General features: G+C 42.6%; 1 protein-coding gene across 2 annotated transcripts; it reads left to right on the top strand.

The window, feature by feature from the left end:
• Nucleotides 1-776: 776 nt before the first annotated feature.
• Nucleotides 777-19,787, top strand: sil1 (SIL1 nucleotide exchange factor). Of its 2 annotated transcripts, none has more exons than XM_068043261.1 (10): nt 777-843; nt 1,864-1,968; nt 4,433-4,574; nt 5,661-5,781; nt 6,205-6,304; nt 11,973-12,164; nt 12,245-12,366; nt 14,787-14,883; nt 17,096-17,260; nt 19,115-19,787. In XM_068043261.1, the coding sequence occupies exons 2-10, from the start codon at nt 1,882-1,884 to the stop codon at nt 19,466-19,468; spliced, it is 1,380 nt and encodes a 459-aa protein (XP_067899362.1). In that variant the 5' UTR covers nt 777-843; nt 1,864-1,881; the 3' UTR covers nt 19,469-19,787. The 2 variants fall into 2 exon arrangements, with proteins under 2 accessions (XP_067899362.1, XP_067899361.1); XM_068043260.1 differs by lacking the exon at nt 777-843 and adding an exon at nt 850-1,104.
• The last annotated feature ends 1,272 nt before the right edge of the window (nt 19,788-21,059 follow it).

The following is a 21,059-nucleotide window of genomic DNA, read 5'->3' as shown; positions in this document are numbered from 1 at the left end:
TACAGGCATAAAATAGGATCAAAAGGGACCAATTTTGGGTCACATTATTCAGCACTCAAAGGAAACCTGAAAATGATCAACCAGAAACTGGGTTGCCCCATTTTTCAGGCATCTGGGCATTTGCCTCAAATAGGCATAAAGCCTCTTGTGTGATAAGTGTAATGTGTGTAATGAGGGGCTAACTGTCTTTGTTAGAACCGTTTTCTTGAAATTGGGCTGCTGTGTGTGGGTTTACCCTTTTGTTATTTTAAGATAGTTATTAATTTGTTTTAATATTTTTAATTGTGTTAAAGGGGTGTACAGAGAAAATTTATGATAATCTAATAACCAATACACCACCAGAGGAAATTAAAGCCCAAAGGTTTTTTTCAGCAGATCCTCCAGGCCAAAGCCACTGAAAGCAGGGCTGGTACTTCAGGTGACTGAATGAAACAAAGTCTGCTTTCATTGCATCGGATCCTAGAATTTTATTGCTGTTTTGGGGGCCACATTTCACTGTTATTTCCATTATTCTTTGAAATCTGCAAACCGTGGCTTTCATTTTAGGAACTATAGTAATCCAGAATGTTAGTTTAATAAAACGTAATTAAATAGAATAGGAAGCCTCTTTGGAGAGAGGCTCTGGATGCTGTTTGAAAAGCAGCCCGGGAAATCTGTCCCATGAAGTGGTGTTTGCAACCTGGGGCAGTGTCCCTGCAATGCTGGGCGCTGGCCCTTTAAATTGTTGCATCAGCGCGCGGACATTGCTGTGATTGGCTCCCTGGTTGTTACGCGAGAGGACGTGGCTGTTCCAGAGGAAAGCAAGTCAGCAGCCGGAAGCGGTGGTAGTGCAGAGGGAGAGAGGTTAGTGTGTGAGAGGAGCAGGGATTGAAGAGCTGTCGCTGTGAGAGAGGAGTAGGGCAAGAGGGGAGTCACTGAGAGGGGTGTAAGGAGAAAGCAGCATCTGCGACTGTGTGTGAGAGAGAGAGAGAGTGAGTCGGGAGTGAGCAGTAACAACAGTGTGTGAGAGAGGAGTTACTGAGAAGGAAGCGGGGAGAAAGCAGCAGCTTCCACTGCAGCTGGAGAGGCAGCTCAGCATCGCTGAGGCAGGCAAGGAGCTGTCAGGTACGACAGGTTTTGGGATCCCAGTTGCTATCAATTTGCGTTGTTTTAAAAAGAAGTTGAAAGTTTGTTTACTCTATGTAAGAATGTTGTCTCTGGTGGGAGATGGTATTGCACTCTTAAGCTGCTTATGCTTGTGTAACCTGGAGTTTAGCAGTGTTGTAGCTGGGATGTTAGTAAGATACAAAGACGGACATGTGAAAGTTTGGCTAATGATTAAACCCTCACTTTTCACATGTCTCCCAGCCTATTGAGATCATTTATTGTAGCCTAAGTATAAAACTCCAAAGGATACAGTAGTGCAGTGGTTACTGAACCAGTAATTCAGAGGTCTGGCTTAATAAACCATAGAATGAGTTTAAATCCTGTTTTTCAAAAAACAAAATTGTCGATTTTTTAAAAGGCCTGTAAAGGTGGCTATAAATTTATTGGAATGTCATACAACACCATCTGATTCATTGATCTTGAAGTTCTCTCCCCACCTTGCCTGGTCTGGCCTATGTGACTCCAGTCCCACACCAATATGGTTGATCCTTAACTATCCTCTGAAGTGGTCTAGCAAGTTACTCAGTTAAATCACTACCTTCTCAGGGCAACAAATGCTGGCCTTGCCAGCAAGAATAGAAAACAAAAGGCTTGCTGTAGTAATATAGTGAGGCAGCTGAATGCTGATGGGGTGAAATGAGTTAAAGGTTTGATAAATGGGTTAGTGTCATTCTGTATTTGCATGTTTTCACAACACTGCACTATTTACTTTTGTAGATTCTGGAAGTTCTCACAATGCAGCTTGATTGTCTGAACCTGGTCTTGCTACTGATTTGTGTGCACTGTTTCAATTACTGTTGGAGTGAGAACAGCCAGCAGCAGGTAAGAAAGGTCCAGAGAATTAGCTGGGGTCTGTGGGGGATGGAATAAAATGAGATTGGAGCAATGGTAGTGGAGCTTTATCTGAATGAAATTTCACCATTTGTGTAGCAAAATGGAAAGTTAAAGACTTGTGCAGTGGTTAACACTGCAGCCTCACAGCTACAGCGACCCGGTTCAGTTCTGGGTACTGCCTGTGTGGAGTTTGCAAGTTCTCCCTGTGACCGTGTAGGTTTCTGCCGGGTGCTCCGGTTTCCTCCCACAGCCAAAGACTTGCAGGTTGATAGATAAATTGGCCATTGTAAATTGCCTGTAGTGTAGGTAGGTGGTAATAGAATGGTGGGGATGTGGTAGGGAATATGTGATTAATGTAGGATTAGTATAAATGGGTGGTTGTTGGTCGGCACAGACTTGGTGGGCCGAAGGGCCTGTTTCAGTGCTGTATCTCTAAAATTAAAATAATAAAAAAAATATAAGAAACATGGATGCCATATTACCATACAATGAGGTCCCACAAGAGAAATGGTTAACATGTTTCCAGTGATGGTGCAATAGAGGTGGTTTGACTCGCACCCTGGGAAAACCACCTGCTCTTCATAGTGCCATGAAATTTCTTAGTGTCTGCTGGAACAGAAAGATTATTTAAAAGCTCATCTGAAGGACAACACCTTCTATAATGCAAAACTTGCTTAATACTGCACCGGATTATCAACTTAGATTATAGGCTCAAATCCTGTTGTGCAGGTTGAACCCGCGACACTTTGGTTAAGAGGTGACAGTTATCAATAGACCAGAAATTAGAAGAAAGGGGAAAACATCGATTTCTCAGCGTGTCCCAAACTGCGCAGCATTCAATGAAATATGTTTGAGAAGTGATCACTATGGCAAAGATGACCAGTGTTGGTAAATTGTGTAGGGTTTTAACTAAAAGGTGCCCATTTTCAAGGTATGGGTGATTATACTCGGTGTCGCTGCTGTAGCTTTTCACTGCAAGCTCTTGATTAGGTTCAGCTCCAGTTTTATGAGAACCTAAGCAAAGGTCAGAGTAAAACTGTATATACACATTCAGTCCTCGATTATGTTGATTTCCGTGATGGTCCAGGTCATTCTTGAAGGTGCTAGATCTTCCTCTATTGAGGTGCACTGCCAACTTTGTAAGCTGTCCTTTTTCTCTCCAAGTTGAGATGAGACTCCGAGGTCTTGAGAGTCAATGCAAAGCAAGCATCTGAATTTGAACTAGTTTGGAGTCTACCATTCTGCAAGTGTGCGTTTAAGCCCAGTCGTCAACTGAATGCAAGGGCAAGACTGAGAGTGTTTCAGTTTATAGTGGAACCCAGGACAGAATTTTTACCTCCGCTATTGGGACGGGACTGTGGTAGGCGAGCGCATGATATTGCAAGGGTGTGCCGGTTTGCTGGTACCATCCAGCCCTGAGCCATTTTGGGGAAGGCTAGACCAGGGGTCCAACAGCGACCCACCCACAAGTGTTGGTTAACTAGCCAATCAAGGCCATGGATCAAAGATTGACTGGTGTCGGGCGCATGGCAGCTGCCTGGAGGCAACGTCCTGAAGGAAGACTGTGGTGCCAGTGCTCCAGGATGCCTTTGAGGCCCCATGGCCACTGCTTTCCCCCCCCCCCCACCCCCCCCCCCCCCCCCCCAACCTAGCCACAGGTCATGCTGTGGAGGACGGTTGCATAGTGGTAATGTCACTGAACTAGTAATCCAAATGTCTAGGCTAATGCCCCTGGGACATGGGTTCAAATCCCATCATGGTAGCTGGTGGAATTTAAATTCCATTAATTAATAAAAAATCTGGAATTGTAAGCTAGTCTCAGTAATGGTGCATGAATCTATCATCAGTTGTCATTGAAACCCATCTGGTTCACTAATATCCTTTTAGGGAAGAATATCTGCTCTCCTTACCTGGTATGACCTACATGTGACATCAGACCCACAGCAATGTGGTTGACACTTAACTGCCTTCTGAAATTGTCTAGCAAGGGCAATTGGGGATGGGCAACAAATGCTGGCCTTGCCAGTGACGCCCACATCCCATGAGGAAATTTTTTAAAAAATTCTCCCTCCATGATGATGGTCCAGCAGCTGTGGCAATTTTCTATTTCAAATTTGTTAAAGTTGCTGAGAGGGCACCTCGGATTGGAGTTCTTCTGTGCTGGAGGGCCTTCTATTGGACCTCCAGCTTTGAGAGCCCACCTGCTGTCCTTAGTGCAAGCACCCTCTGGCCACCAGTTGGCCAATTCAGGCAAAATCAAGCTTGGGTGCCTGCTCCTGGCACAGGGGTCCCGACCCAAAATACTAAATCCTGCCCCCAGTGTCCATTTCCCTAGTTTTGAGTCACAGTACCTGGCTCTTGCTAACAAATCCTCTTGTAAAATCCTTGGAAAATTGAAGTAAGCCTTACTTTTCTATAATGCCTCCAAAACTCATTCTCTGTTGGTCTATAGAAAGTGTCTGCTCTTACTGTGGTGGATAAGACTGAAGAAAATATTGGCACGAGGAAGGAGGAAGCAACAGTGGAGGATGATCTGGACCCTGAGGACATGGAGGTCTTTTACCCAACTACCGAATGGAAAATAGTTAAACCAGGTAACTTCTCTGCCTCCTGGTGCCCCTCCCTCGCTGTCGAGTCCAACTTTTTTTTGCTTTTTCTCCACAGATCCTCTAACATCTGACTATTTAATGTCAGGCAGCTAATTGGCTGATTGTCCTCTTGGAGTATAACCTTGCCTGATGCTATTATTTAAATGTGGAGTTTGCAGAGAAGGAGCTTCAGTTGCTTATTTTGAATAAACTATTGGGGGTAATGGTGGGCCACCCAATGTTGTTAACAAGCAATTGCACAAGTGACCCTCAAACTGAGGAAGAACCACTAATGTAATTAAACATAAAATCTAATTAACCAAAAATAAAAATATTAGTCTCAGTAAGGCACTCTGTCTTGCCAGGTTAAAAAGCTGTACTTTTTATGTTTGCCTAACAAAGTTCCTGAGTTAGAAATGGGAATCTTTCAGTGTATAATCTCAGTCTACAAGGTAACTTGCCTAATTAGCAATGGCAGCAGGATTCTCCTCTGTAGTCTGTATATGTCAGAAATGTGACCAGCTGCCCAAAATTTTCCATCATGAACTGGCAGTGGCCTGTGTATACTCCAATTACTCCTATATCCTGGAATGGTATGCTGTATCATTACATAGCTCAGAATTCCCAAGAGTCTTGGCCTCATCCCATGATGAGTTTTAAATCTTCAAGATTGGTGCCACTTAGTCAGTACTTCATGATTTTCCACATTCTTTTGTCTACTTCTGTTTTGACACTGGCAGAAGTGTCCTACGCTATGTGGAAGGAACTGAAAGAACAAAGTGGAATAATTTTTCCCTTTTCTAAATGGAAGTGGATAATACTTGAAAAGGAAAAAATTGCACGTCTGTGGGAAATGAACCAGGGTGTGGGACTAATTGGATAGCTCTTTTGAAGAGCCAGCACCATGACTGGCTGAATGGTCGCCTTCAGTGCTATATGATTGTAATTCTCAGTTGTACAACTGTATTCTAGTTCTCGAAGTACAGACACCCCTGTAAGTGTAGAGAAATTGCCTGTGTTGCAGTGTCATTCCTGATCACCTGCTTTTTTCCACCCAACTCGTGTAACCAGGCGTCTCTTCTGTTTGTGCAGGTCAGGCTATTCCTGCAGGGCTACATGTGCGGATCAACTTGGAGACTGGAAAAAATGAGGCAAAAATCCCGGATGACGTGAGTGAGAAGAGTGGACTGAAATACTGGAAGCAAGGAAGCAGGTACTGTGGGAATGTTGCAGCCATAAAAATATTTTGCTCTGCAGTGAAGAAAGAGAAAGATTTGGGGATTTTTAACTTTTTGAAATCTGTCTGGCAGCAAATTACACGTGAAGCCCCGATTTTAGCTCTGCGTGCATTTGGGACAGGCAGGATACAGGGAGGAAGGGGGAAATACCTCTGCGTGCATTCCCCCTCTCCCCTCCTCCTCACCACCCCTCAGGGTAAGTTGTGCATGAGGCCCAGGTCATCTTAACTCCTGGTCCGCATTTGAATTTGGCAGAACAGTCACCAGGCCAATCCTAGTGATTTTCAATTTTATAAATTGAAATAGCTTGACCATAAGAATTGTGCATGTTGTTTTATTTTTAAGCAAGCATAGCAACATTAGGACTCCTGGTCTTTCATCTAGTTTTGCCCTTTCAGACAGGGAATGGTGAATACAGACTCTAAATCCTTCACAGCTGAGGAGCTGAAAAGGGCCTTGAAGTTAATGAAACAAGAAGGCAACACCGAGATTGAGGAGGTAAGGAATCGACCAGAATTTTCCAAAGAAAGCTTGCAGTTTATAGATGTTAGTGTAAAGAATTCACATAGTATAATTGAATGAGAACTCCATATGGAGTTTATCTGTTCTATTGAACTGTTGTGTAATTTCTGCCTGCGATCTTTGCCTTTTTTATTAAGTGTTCTTGTAATTTCAAACTGCTGGTAAAGGTGAATATTTTTGTTTGTGTGGAGCTCACAACTGATGTGTTATCATGACATTCTCCTCTAATGAGCTGAAATTATACCCACTCCCCATTTTAAGTTATCTTGCCTGGTCAGGTGGAGGGCAAAGTGCATTGAGTGATTTCTTCCACCACCCCTCCCCCTCTCTCCTCTTCTCTACCCTCCGCCGCCCCCCCCGCCCCCCCCCCCCCACGCTGCAACTCAATCAGGTCATCAGCAAAACAGTAAGCTGGTGAGCCCATCAATCTCTCCTTTTGTAATAATTGCATGGTAATTCAGTAAAACATTCAAAGCAGGATCTCTGGGTTCTTTTAAGTTGGGGCACTTAATAAAGCAAAATGAAGCGTTTAAAAATTGTAGGCTACAAACGTAAATTACAGAGACGACTTAAGGTTTAGTTCTGAGCAGTAGGTGAATGTAGCTCTTTCAACGAAAGTTGTTTCCTCAAAAAAAAATGGTTTGTTTCCGAGTTAAATTTGTCAAATTAAAGTGACAGCCACAACAGAATTAATTTTCCTTCCACGCAAGGCTCATTGAATTTTAAAAATCAAATTATTGCTGAGTTTCCAGTCTTTTCCTTTATCTGTAAAGTCTTCAATTTAGTTCCATGTTTGTCTTTGCTTTGAGTAAGTTAGATTGATCATTATTTTTGTTAGGTAAGGGTATTTGTGGGATGTGGAACCAAGGTGGGTAAATGGAGTTTAGTTTAGTTCAGTGATACAGCACTGAAACAGGCCCTTCGGCCCACCGAGTCTGTGCCGACCATCAACCACCCATTTAGACTAATCCTACACTAATCCCATATTCCTACCACATCCCCACCTGTCCCTATATTTCCCTACCACCTACCTATACTAGGGGCAATTTATAATGGCCAATTTACCTACCAACCTGCAAGTCTTTTGGCATGTGGGAGGAAACCGGAGCACCCGGAGAAAACCCACGCAGACACCGGGAGAACTTGCAAACCCCACACAGGCAGTACCCAGAATTGAACCCGGGTCGCTGGAGCTGTGAGGCTGCAATGCTAACCACTGCGCCACTGTGCCGCCCGTTGATACCGATCAGCCAAGAGCTAATTGATTGGCAGAATAGACTTAAGGCTCTGCATGGCCTACTGCACTTTCTTTCTACCATTTACAGAATAGCAACTGGGACTTTTCTGTGGATGAGCTGTTGTGATATCAGCTGCTGCATGAGCTCAGTAATAACTTCTGTTACTTCCCAGTAGCCTATTGGAAAGATCAGGATGCTACAATTTGGGCCCTTTTCCAAAACTTGCTTTCTTTTTGGCAGTTTAGAAAAGCAGAGTCCCTTAAGTGAAACTTGTGCCTTTTTCATGTGTGGGTTAGATTTTCCAGGTTTAACAATTAAACACTTTGCTGCTGTGGAATAGTGGGATTCCTACCAAGTTGTCCTGTCACCTCTCCATCTGACCATTAAAGCTGGATAGCTCTTTTTGGCCAGCACAGACATGGTGGGCTGAATGGCCTTCTCTGTGCCATAGATTTCTGTGATTTTACTTGTTCCCATTCATCCAATGTAATACACAATTAACATATAGCAAGATACTAAAAGTACAATAACCAGCTTTACAAAATGTGAATGGTACAAAAAAAAGTAAACTCAATCCAAATTTTTTTGTTCTAGTACAACCCTTTGAATGGAAGGGATCAGACCCTGAGCTTTTTTTTATTTGTTCATGGGATGTGGGCATCGCTGCCTAGGCCAGCATTTATTGCCCATCCCTAATTGCCCTTGAGAAGGTGGTGGTGAGCTGCCTTCTTGAACCACTACAGTCCATGTGGGGTAGGAACACCCACAGTGCTGTTAGTTTGTTCCTTATGTGTAATGGCTCAGCAAAGCAAGAGATTGAAACCCTCGAGTTTGTCAGTTTTAAAAGTATCCTGAAAAGCTGAAAAACCTTTGAAGGTAGTCTTTAGACATTCTTTTCAGCAAGACGCACATTAATAATCGAGGGAACAAGCAACACTTTGGTAATCATGCTTCTTGGTATAAATGCGATTGTACCCAGGAAAAGAGATGGCAGAACCACTTTTTCCCTTGCTGTTCTCTGTCTCAGATGGACATAAAAGAACTCATGCTGCTATTTGAAGAAGAGCAGGGGAGTTCTCCCTGGCATTTTGGCCAATATATTTCCCCAAGCAACATCACTTTATAAAAAAAAAAACATTATCTGATTTTGGGACCTTGCAGTGCATAAACTGGTTGCTGCCTAAGCTCATGAAATGGGCTATATAAATGAAATAAAAGCAAAATACTGTGGATGCTGGAAATCTGAAACGAAAACAAGAAATGCTGGAACCACTCAGCAGGTCTGGCAGCATCTGTGGAAAGAGAAGCAGAGTTAACGTTTCAGGTCAGTGACCCTTCGGAACTGACAAATATTAGAAAAGTCACAGGTTATAAGCAAGTGAGGTGGGGGTGGGGCAAGAGATAACAAAGGATGTCTAGATTGGACCAGGCTGCATAGCTGATCAAAAGGTCACGGAGCAAAGGCAAACAATATGTTAATGGTGTGTTGAAAGACAAAGCATTTGTACAGATTAGGTGTAAATACACTGAATATTGAACAGCAGCAAGTGCAAACCTGAAAAAAAACAGTGGGTAAGCAAACTGAACAAACTAAGATGAAATGAAATAAATGCAAAAGAAAATTGTAAAAAATGTAAAAAAGAATGTAAAAAAAAAAGAGGAAGAAAAAATAACTAAAAATGAAAGTAAAATTGGGGGGCTGTCATGCTCTGAAATTATTGAACTCAATGTTCAGTCTGGCAGGCTGTAGTGTGCCTAATCGGTAGATGAGATGCTGTTCCTCGAGCTTGCGTTGATGTTCACTGGAACACTGCAGCAATCCCAGGACAGAGATGTGAGCATGAGAGCAGGGGGGAGTGTTGAAATGGCAAGCAACCGGAAGCTCAGGGTCCTGCTTGCGGACTGAGCGGAGATGTTCCGCAAAGCAGTCACCCAGTCTGCGCTTGGTCTCCCCAATGTAGAGGAGACCACACTGTGAGCAGCGAATACAGTATACTACATTGAAAGAAGTACAAGTAAATCGCTGCTTCACCTGAAAGGAGTGTTTGGGGCCTGGGATAGTGAGGAGAGAGGAGGTAAATGGGCAGGTATTACACCTCCTGCAATTGCAGTGGAAGGTGCCCTGGGATGGGGACGAGGTGGTGGGGGTAATGGAGGAGTGGACCAGGGTGTCGTGGAGGGAACGATCCCTTCGGAATGCTGACAGGGGAAGGGAAGATGCGACTGGTAGTGGCATCACGCTGGAGGATGATCCTTTGGATATGGAGGCTGGTGGGGTGAAAAGTGAGGACAAAGGGAACCCTGTCACGGTTCTGGGAGGGAGGGGAAGGGGTGAGGGTAGAGGTGTGGGGAATGGGTCGGACACGGTTGAGGGCCCTTTCAACCGCAGTGGGGGGAAATCCTCGGTTGAGGAAAAAGGAGGTCATATCAGAAGCACTGTCATGGAAGGTAGCATCATCAGAGCAGATGCGTCGGAGACGGAGAAACTGGGAGAATGGAATGGAGTCCTTACAGGAGGTAGGGTGTGAAGAAGTGTAGTCGAGGTAGCTGTGGGAGTCGGTGGGCTTATAATGGATATTGGTAGACAACCTATCCCCAGAGATGGAGACAGAGAAGTCGAGGAAGGGAAAGTTTGAAAGTTTGTTCTTCCTAGTTTTCTCCCACCCCTGCTGTCAGTCACATTTGCAAAATTGGGGACTTGCTGCCCCGGGACTTTTTCTTTCTGTTGCAATCAGTAGATGGAAAGTTGTGCTCAGTGGGTTCTGTGATTTCCTGTTGTGTATTAGCAGGCTGGGCTTTCCACCAGGAGTGTGTACCTGCAATATCAATCCATATCCATCATACAAACAAGGATGCAATTATCAGCTCCAAGTAGAACAAAGCTAGTTCTTTGGATGTATGTATGATTTCCATACAGAACAAAGGAGTATTTTACATCAAATAGATTCTTATATAGTTGGCCAGCATGAAGCTAAGAATAGGCAGAGAAATCTAACCAGAAATATGTCTGATTTTTTTTCTCTATTTTTTTCCCCCCATCACAGAAGAAAAATATATCCCAGCAGGGGAGGTCATCATCGAATCATAGAAAGTTTACGGCACAGAAAAAGGCCACTTGGCCCATCGTGTCTGTGCCGGCCGAAAAACAATCCACCTATTCTAATCCCACCTTCCAGCATTTGGTCCGTAGCCCTGCAGCTTACGGCACTTGAGGTGCATATCCAGATTCCTTTTGAATGAAGGGTCTCTGCCTCAACTACCCTTTCAGGCCGTGAGTTCCAGACCATCACCACCCTCGGTGCAAAAGCTTTTCCTCATCCCTCTAATTTTTCTACCAATCATTTTAAATCTATGCCCCCTCGTCACTGACCTCTCTGCTAAGGTGAATAGACCCTTCACCTCCACTCTGTCCAGGCTCCTCAAAATTTTGTAAATTTCAAACAGATCTTCCCTCGGCCTTCTCTGTTCTAAAGAGAACAGCTCCAGCCTATCCAATCTTTCCTCATAGCTGCATTTTTCTAGTCCTGGCAACGTCCTCATAAATCTCCTCTGTACCCTCTCTAGTGCAATTACATCCTTTCTGTAATGAGGTGACCAGAACTGCACACAGTATTCAAGTTGTGGCCTAACCAATGAATTATACAGTTCCAGCATAACCACCTTGCCCGTATTCTATACCTCGGCTAATAAAGGAAAGGATTCCATATGCCGCCTTAACCACCTTATCGACCTGTCCAGCTACCTTCAGGGATCTGTGGACATTACTTCCACACTTCTCAGTATTTTCCCATGTATTCTCATGTATTCCTTTGCTTTGTTTCCCCTCCCCAAATGCATCACCTCACACTTCTCCAAGTACTTCGCCATGTACTCTCTTCATCTCCAATAGATATGCCAGGGCAGGTTACCTTCATAAATGTACAGTAATATTCCATGTTTTTTTGTTCTTACTATGCTGAGTCAGTGTTAGGGGTACAATAAGGGAGTGTGTAAAGAACAGCTATGAATCCCGTGCTGAATTCAGTGACCCCTGCTAAGAAATGTAGATGTCTGAAGTTTGGATTGTCCTTGGTTGAGGTGTGCATCCAAACGTGCTACTCAATAGTCGACTAGGACAGTTATTTTGAAAGTCTGTATGCATGGGGAACATTGAATATAATAGAACAACCAGCGTTTAAATAGCGTCTTTAACATAGTAAAACCTTCTAAGGTGCTTCACAGGAGTGTAATCAGACAACATTTTACATCAAGCCAAAGTAGGAACCCTTGAAACAGGTGACCAAAAGCTTAGTCAAACAATTGAGTTTTAAGAAGCATTTTGAAGGAGTCGGAGGGATTTGGGGGAGGAATTTCAGAGCCCAGTACTACAGAAAAATCTACCTTTTGTGTTTTTTTTTTACATCAAGGGCCATCAGGAGAAGGTGCGAGAGACATTCCGCCCAATCAAGGAGCTGATGGAAGATTTTGAAGCAATGAATGTGGTGATGGAGACTGATATGGAAGTAATCAATAAACTTGTCAGCAAATTCAACAGCTCCAGTGTGACACTGGAGGACAAGATCGTAGCTCTGTACGACCTGGAATACTACGTCCATCAGGTACGGGCAGAGCTTTCAGTGTTCCATGTGACTGCTGGGAATTGGGAGTGAGGTTTAACTTTTATTATGGTTTCTCCTAGGTGGATAATGCCCAGCACTTGATGGCCATTGGGGGGCTGCAACTTATGATCAACGCATTAAACGTGACTGAGCCCGTTATTCGGGAGCATGCTGCCTTCGTGCTAGGATCCGCACTCTCCGGGTAACAACTTGCTTGTTGCACACTTGGTAGGACTTAAGACTGTATGTAGAATGTAACTGCAGCAGATGTAAAATTTAACTTGTCGAGTACTGGAGGCAGACTTCAACACAACGGCAGCTTAACAATGTTGGCCAAGTTGTTGTTGTTGGAGTCGGACATCGCATGCGTGACCCATTTGAGGGAGAAACTATCTTTATTCTTCAGCTCCAATTTTTTGAGCCACAATTTTTCTGGAAATCAATGGGACCTCTGGGACCATAGTGAATGACAGAACCAACAGTATATCCTGAATCAATAAGATTGAAGAATGGAGAAAGAAATGAGGAATAACAAAAAAAAATAGGGTGAATTAGTCAAATTAGATACAGAAAGAGAGAGAAAGAAAAATTAGATTAAGAAACGAAAAAGAGACAAAAGTTGTTAGGACCGCATGGTGTGACGTGGGTGTTTAACATAGAAACTAGGAGCAGGAGTAGGTCATTCGGCCCTTCGAGTCTGCTCCGCCATTCGTTATGATCACGGCTGATCATCCAACTCAGTAACCTGTTCCTGCTTTCGCCCCATACCCTTTGATCCCTTTAGACCCAAGAGCTATATCTAACTCCTTCTTGAAAACATACAGTGTGTTGGCTTCAACTGCTTTCTGTGGTAGTGAATTCCGCAGGCTCACCACTCTCTGGGTGAAGAAATTTCTCCTTTATCTCAGTCCTGAAAGGTTTACCCCGTATCCTTAGACTATGACCCCTGGTTCTGGACTCCCCCACCATTGGGAACATCCTTCCTGCATCTACCCTGTCAAGTCCTGTTAGAATTTTGTAGCTTTCTATGAGATTCCACCCCCCCACTCTTCTGAACTCCAGTGAATATAATCCTAACCAACTCAATCTCCCCTCATACGTCAATCCCGCCATCCCAGGTTCCCACTGTTCAGCTCCCTATCTGACACTATATTTGTATTAGAGTTTAGCCCTTTGTTTTATTTTTCAAATAACCACACAGCTTAGGTTTTTAGAAACAGAAACTCAATTGTTTATTGATCAATACACCTTATCCTGAAAATGTTGCAACTGCATCCATGCATACGTGCACGCACGCACACGCACGAAGAAACCGATAAATAGAGGAGGAAAAACGGTGGGTACCTTTTAGGTTGGGGGGTGGGGGGGAAAGGTTATGATATTTCTGTTGAATTCTTTTGGGAATCAAGTTCTAGATGGATGCAGGCCATCGCTGCTGTATAATGTAGATGTCAGAGTTTTTACAACAGGGTATGTGCTTGGTTGAACGCCAGCTATTCATATTGCTTCTCTTTTCTCCCCCCCCCCCCCCCCCCCCACTCAATTTCTTTTAAGGAAATCGCACTTCCAGTGTGTGTGACAAGGTGAAAAGAGAATTTATTTATTTTTTTTTTTACATCTCCATTTACTACCTGCAACAGAGACTTCAGTTTCAGCTGTTTCCTTTCTGGGTCTCCTAGGCTGAGTGGCATTGCAAGAACATAAATCTCATTATCAGGATCCTTCTGTTACTTAAGTACCAGCCCTAACTTTTTTGTCGTGGCTTTCATTTAACAGTGGGAATGCAGCAATTTCTTGAAGTGCACTAGAAGGTTGACTGCAAGCTCTCACAAAGCTAATGAAGTGATGCGATATGTCCAACAATTTGTGCCGATTCCCAACTCACTGGGTATCTTCTTGTCACAAATGGCTGGGTTAATTCCCACCAATAAGGTATACACTAAACTTGCTGTTATTCTACCAGAAAATTGTCAGCCTTGGCTTAGTGCTAACATTCTCGCCTCTGATTTATAAGGTTGTGGGTTCAAGGCCCAGTTCAGTACTGGGGGATTGCTGCACTGCTGTCTTTAAGATGGAATGTTAAACAGAGGCCCTGCTTGTCCTGTTGGGTAAATGTAAAAGATCTCATGGCACTATGCGAGGAAGAACAGAGGAGTTCTCCCCAGTGTCCAGGCCATTATTTATCCCTCGACCAACATCACTAAGCAGATGATCTGGTCATTATTCTTCTTGCTGTTTTGTAGGATCGTGCCATGCACAAAATTGGTTGCCACAGTTCCCTACATTACAGCAGTGACTGCACATTGAACATACTTCATCGTCTGTCTGTAAGGCACTTTGAGACATCCCAAAGTAATGAAAAGCATTGTGTGTGTATATACAAGTCCTTTCCTTCCTGGATTTCTTACTAGACTTGTGACTACACAAAGCCATTTGACAGAAGTGCATTTGTTGGGCTATTACTTCTATGCCAATTGTTTGCCAGAAATCTCCATGTGTTATTTATGATCTCTCTGATTACTGTTTTGCAAAGCAGACCATGCAAATATCTCAACTTTCTGTGGTGCTGTGGGGTTTGAAAATCATCCTCTCATTGAACACTTTTTTTTTATAACCCTTTAGCAATCCAAAAGTTCAGATTGAGGCGATAGAAGCTGGGGCTTTGCAGAAATTATTGGTACTGTTGGCTACTGACCAGCCAGTGGCTATGAAGAAAAAGGTAACAAAATCTCCCATGTGGGCCAGAGGGTGAAGGCAAGGGCAGATCTCTAGGAAGGAGCCAGAGGGTGAGGGCAGATTGCTAGGAGGGGGCCAGAACCAAGGTAGTGGCTGTTTGTGGTGAAGGCTTTCTGTATCTTGGCTACTAACTCAAAGTGAAATGTTAGGAAAGGTAACATACTTGGATTCTAACTTTTAATGTGAAATTGTTCTTTTTATTGTGTTGGGGGAAGGGAAGAAGGAATGTCTGAAACGGTGTACTTCCAAAGCAGATGTAACTTTTTTGATTCCCATCCTTTTGAAGTGTGCATGTTCTGGCCAGGCAGCACCTTGAATATTGCTTGTAAGCAGCATGAAGGGCCATGAAGCTGATGCCTAGTGTTAGGAAACTGCGTTATGAGCTTGCTTAGTAAAGCTTTCATTCTTCTATCTTGATAGGTGAATGACAGTATAGAAAGTAGGAACAGGTGTAGGCCATTCAACCCCTCTTGCCTGTCCTGTCATTCAATTGGATCATGGCTGATCTATACCTCAACTCCATTTAGCTGTCTTTCCTTCATATGCCTCGATACCCAAATCTTTTTTTTATAAAAAAAAAACTGTCAGACTCCGTATTGAAATTTTCAACCATCCCAGAATCCACATGTTATGACCAGGTGAGAAAGGTGGCTAGGGGTCCCTTTCAGCCTTTGCCTGGTCTTACTGTAACAGGGTTTTATTTTTAAACAGTGTTTTGAGCTCCCCCTTGGTGAATCCTTGTTCACCGCTTTCCCTTTATAAGATAAAGAAATGAGCACAAACAGGCTTTCTTGGGTTTATCGAAGAAAAGTGAAATTTATTAAAACCTACTCTAATTTGGTTAACAGCTACGGATACGCACTGCGCTAGCATGCATACGCACTACGCACATGCAAATAAAGACAGAAAAGAAAAATAAAGCTGAGAGGTTTGACGCAATACCTGAAGAGTTTGTTACGCTTCTTCGAGCTCACTGTAGAGTCTTTGCTTGTAGGCAATTCTTGCTTTTCATTGGGGCCCAGTATTATTCCTGCTCACTGAATGAGATTCTATTCTCTTGGAGTTCATGTGTCTTCAATGGATTCCAAAGCTGGTGAGAAAGAGATAGGAGCAAACAGGAGAGATGTTCTCAATCTAGGAGCCAGGAGCTTTCTGTCTTCAAACACACTGTTTCTCTAATTCAAATCTCTGCAACAGCCAGTTTGTCACGTGACTAAACTGGTCTGACCACGTCCGTTCTGTGTATTGGGAGCAGGGACTGGTTCCTTTGTTCCAACACTGTCTGCTAGTATGCAAAAATGTCTTTCCAGTTAGGGGCCTGGTAATTCCTTGTAATAGACCCTCTTTTCTGCTCAGCAACAATTTGCAATTTAATGTCTATGTGGTGAAATTAATGTGCCTCATTTTTGGCAGGTGGGGGCCTGCATGACGCACAATATTTTGGGGGAGAGGATTCTATGTTTTCATTATCTTTTGTGTGAAACCATGTTTCCTGATTGGCATGGCTCTAACTTGGAGTTTGTTCCCACTTGTTCTGGATTTCCCCAGTAGAGGAAATTGTTTCTCTGCATCTGCCCGATTGAATCCTTTTATTTTAAATACCTTAATCACCTCTCATCCTTCTAAAGTTAAGGGAATACAAGCCAAGTTCATGCAACTTGCCCTCATAATTTAGCCCTTTAAGCCCTGATATTCATGAATCTGCACTGATATTACTTTTTGTAACCTGTCCACCAGCTTTTGGTGATCTGTGCCAATGGACACTCAAATCATTTTGCTGCTCTATAATTACTGGTTTCTTGCCATTAAGAAAATACTCATTTGTCTGTCTTTGCAATGTGGATGACCTCACACTTCCCCACATTGAACTCCCATCAGTGGCTACAGTTTTACGCACCCACTTAATCATACCTTATAGTCCACTCTAAGGCCCCTCTCGTGAAATACAAAATGTTAAATCTAACCTCTAGGACGATTGGTACAAAGTAGTAAAAATGCAAGTTCATGATGACTGATGTTAGGAAGCCTTTCTTCATCTCGAATGGACTTCCTGGTAAAGTAATGGAGCTAAAACCCAAGGCAGTTGGAGGTTATAATTGGGAAAAGTGGGGTAAGGGGAGAGGAATTGTAGATTTTTATGAAGGGGTGTATTAATGGACCAAATGTCTCCTTCAATTGTAACTTTTGTTTTTCAGGCTCTGTTTGCGTGCTCGTCGATGTTGCGCCACTTTCCCTTTGCCCAGCAGCAGTTCCTGAAACTTGGGGGCCTGCAAGTATTAGGACAGCTCTTTCAGGCAAAGGGAATGGAGTCTCTGCGTATTCGAATCATGACACTGCTCTATGATATGGTCATGGAGAAGGTGAGGAAATGAGTCAATAGAAAGACTTGTGAAATATTCAGTGTTCTGTAAACAGAACTAGCATTTACACCATGCTGACTTCCTTTATCTAGCATGCCATCGTCATTGAGACTATCAGTCACACAATCTTTTATCTTTATGCAACAGTGACTTGAAAACAATAATGTGGTTCAAATAAATCTTTTTTTCAATTTAGCCATATTAATTAAAATAGCTGATATCTGGCTGTGACTTTATTTTGTTAGTATTCTTGACCTTTTTCTTGGCCGATGCCAAAAAAACATTGCTGAATTAGTGATTTTTCAACTGTCTGGAATCCAAGTATTGTCCTGTGACTTAGCTCCACAAAATGTTTCTTCAGATTTAAGGCAAAGGGAATTTATTTAACATCCCAGTGATCATCTACACTTAGTGTTGAGATGCTCTTGTTCGTCTGAACTCAGCAGAGGTTAGTTTCCGGGGGATCTTCAAGGAAGGGCAGTAGCTAGTTTAAATCACAACCCTTCTGGCCAACGCCTGGACAGGAGGTGAGTCAGAGGTCAAACTACCAACATCTTAAGTAGGTAGCGAACAGAATAATAAAGACATGGTTTGGCAGGCTGATGAGGGAGGCATAAATTCTCCAATGTTTTAGGTCAAACTGGTCAGGATGGAGGGAAAAGCTCCATTAGTGGATTAACTTAATATTGTGACACTTGTTTTATATGTTATGGGAAGTTTAGTTTAGTTTAGAGATACGGCACTGAAACAGGCCCTTCGGCCCACCGAGTCTGTGCTGACCATCAACCACCCATTTATACTAATCCTACACTAATCCCATATTCCTACCACATCCCCACCTGTCCCTATATTTCCCTACCACCTACCTATACTAGGGGCAATTTATAATGGCCAATTTACCTATCAACCTGCAAGTCTTTGGCATGTGGGAGGAAACCAGAGCACCCAGAGGAAACCCACGCAGACACAGGGAGAACTTGCAAACTCCACACAGGCAGTACCCAGAATTGAACCCAGGTCGCTGGAGCTGTGAGGCTGTGGTGCTAACCACTGTGCCGCCCTGTTATGTTGACAGAATAGTTAAATTTCAGGATTTACTACACTTGGGTCATACACTGCAAAATGTGAAACAACTTCATGACATTTTTTCAACGGTCTGGTCTCACAATGTTTTACCAGTTGTCTTTCAGAATGTTCTGCATGAGAGTTTACAGTAACCAGTTGACACCACAGTGGCTTCCATTTGTTTATGCTCACAGAACATGCTATTGGGCAGTGAGAAACTCCTGGTCATATCAGGCACAGGACCTGCTTACAAGTGACACCAGCAACACTGAACATGGGACAGTACCTAGAGCAGACTTGAAATGTGTAACCCCTTACTGTGGCAGTAATGAGAATATCTCTGCACAATTTGCCTTCCCATCCTTTGTCAGGATCTTTACCTGCACAGTATTTTCTTTCAAAAGGAAATGTTTCTTTAACAAAGGTTTCACTGTATAAGTTCACTTTTTTTTTCTTTTAAATTACAAAAACCTGTTAAATCCATGCCAACCAAATTAGTCCAATTCACTGCTTTAGGTTGTGCTCTGAAGTTGAGAATATACTGCACAGCAATATAAATGTCTAAATGTGGGATAGTCTGTAAGGCAGTGATCCTGATGTAAAACCAGCCAGGTGAGGGCAGTTGTTTTCTATTTAAAGTCTTTTTATCCAGATGTGAACTGTAGCCTCCCATTTATATACGTAGCAGAAACTTAGAACTGAAATATATGGCAGGCAATATACTCAGGTTTGGATGTTAACTCAATAGCTGAGTTGAATATTCAGTATAGTTTGATTATTCTTTTACAGAAACTTATCCAAGAGGCACAAGATAATAGTGCTGAACACAAGGAGAAATGCCATCAATATGATGAGGTTAACTTGCTGCCGCCCATGCTGGAGCAACGCTGGTGCATGCTGGTTCCACAGCTCTTGACATCTACTGAACACGACACGAGAGAAAAGGTCTTGAGGACCATGAACCTTATGATTTCATCCTGCAGGAGCGAGTACCAGGCAATGCAGGGCCTGAGTTCCTTGTTGAACATGCTCCAATCAGAATATGAGGAACTAGCTGCTGAAGAGCAGAGAGGAGGAGAGCAGGATGGTTATTTCCTGGGACTCTTGAACTCTGCCAACGACATCATTAAGAAACTGGGATGATTGGTGTCAAAAAAAAAAAAAACTGGAACTGGTTTCAACCTGAACTTAAAAAAAAACACTTCTAAAGATTCTGTGACAATATACTATTGCAAAAGGTTTTACTCTCCAAAGTAAATTTAGGCCAAAGTGAACTTTGTGTTCCCTTCTATTTTGGAATGTATTTCAATGCCTTATGATTTAAGTGTGAAAATGACAGTTGGGTTAGTAAAGCCCTTTTGTTTTCGAACTTGCCTCCTTCATCTCTAGCTTTGAGAATTTGATGCATTTTGTTGTGGATATTTATTTATTTTGAACTCTAGTAAATTCAGTATTGAACCTGTCTTGGTGTTAAGGGACTTGTGACTTCCCTTTCTACATTTTGCTTTAGATCTTCAAAATTCACTAAGATCACATTTATTCTTGGTGGAGTCAACAAATGTAATTAATACTGGACACACAGGCGTGGGTCTCATCAGACCTGTACAGGGGACTTCCTTTTGATCTCATTTATCTGTCACTGATCAGTACATTTTGCTGCCGAGTTGGAACAGAGGAGTGCAGAGGGAGCAATTAAATGCTAATCGTTCACTTTAAAAATAATAGCTGGTTATTAGTTATACTGACTACTGTAAGATGTAATTGGTACCTGGAAAATAGTGATTAAGAATGTTTTACTGAAGAGTTTAACACTGCATTTTTAAGAATGGAGAAGAATTTTACTTTACCTTATTTAAAATATATTTTCAGTTTCCACCAGCATTTGTTTGGAATGTGCCTGTCTACTAAAATTCCACAATGATGACCTTCAGCAGTGGAAGAAATGTTTATAACATTGGGTACATCTTTCAAGTTTTCAGTACCCAAAATACATTAAGAATGTAAATGTATGCTGAGAATTCTACTTGCAATGAATTAAATTCCTGCAGCTGAGGCTGGGATTTAAACAGAACAGCATCTGTCTAGTACTGACTAAAAGGTAAAAGTCAGTGCTCCTTTTAAGAAAAATATTCTTGTAGTTGTTTTGAATCTTTTCTGCAGCCATATGGGGGCTAACTCCCAGTACCTGAAAGATTGAAATAACTTAATTCTCTCCTGCTATAACACTGTCTTATCTTGGCAACATTCAGGCAAGGGGACAAGTCACTTTGATTCAGTTTGTTTGATATTTTGTATTATCCTTGGTAGTCTTCAGAAAACTTTTTCTTTACAGCCCATTTAAAACTTAAGTTCTAAAAGGGCAACCTTTTTAAATCTGGTTTACATTTTAGAGGGAGCATTCAAAAATTGGCCTGGTGATAATCCAATTGACCTGAAACTGGACGGCTGGTGATCCAACTACAGTCTTGCATCCGCTACAGTTCTACGTTGTAGGACTGGCTTCTTATGTTCAGATTTTAAAAATGCCCTAGATGGTTATGTGGTCCAAAATCAGACAGGCAGCCAAAACTGCTTAGGACAGGGGTTGGGCTACATTGTTTTTAAAACTAGGATCCACATGTACACAAAGCAACTATGCTCATATTGGCATACAACAGCTTTTAGGGCCAGCAAAACTGTGGGGAAAAAAAGAGAATTCTGGAAATACGCAGGTCAGGCACATTAACTCTTTCTC

The sequence above is a fragment of the Heterodontus francisci genome, chromosome 12, assembly GCF_036365525.1.
Source record: "Heterodontus francisci isolate sHetFra1 chromosome 12, sHetFra1.hap1, whole genome shotgun sequence".
NCBI classification, from domain to species: Eukaryota; Metazoa; Chordata; class Chondrichthyes; order Heterodontiformes; family Heterodontidae; genus Heterodontus; species Heterodontus francisci.
Note: the sequence above shows the minus strand (reverse complement) of the source record. Positions and strands in the feature narration are given on the sequence as shown.

What these genes read in the sequence shown, in the direction of transcription:
- sil1 (XM_068043261.1), top strand. Translation starts at nt 1,882, where the DNA reads ATGCAGCTTGATTGTCTGAACCTGGTCTTGCTACTGATTTGTGTGCAC. An exon ending in TACTGGAAGCAAGGAAGCAG is followed by an intron (nt 5,782 to 6,204) that starts GTACTGTGGGAA and finishes TTGCCCTTTCAG; the next exon opens with ACAGGGAATGGTGAATACAG. An exon ending in TGGAATACTACGTCCATCAG is followed by an intron (nt 12,165 to 12,244) that starts GTACGGGCAGAG and finishes GGTTTCTCCTAG; the next exon opens with GTGGATAATGCCCAGCACTT.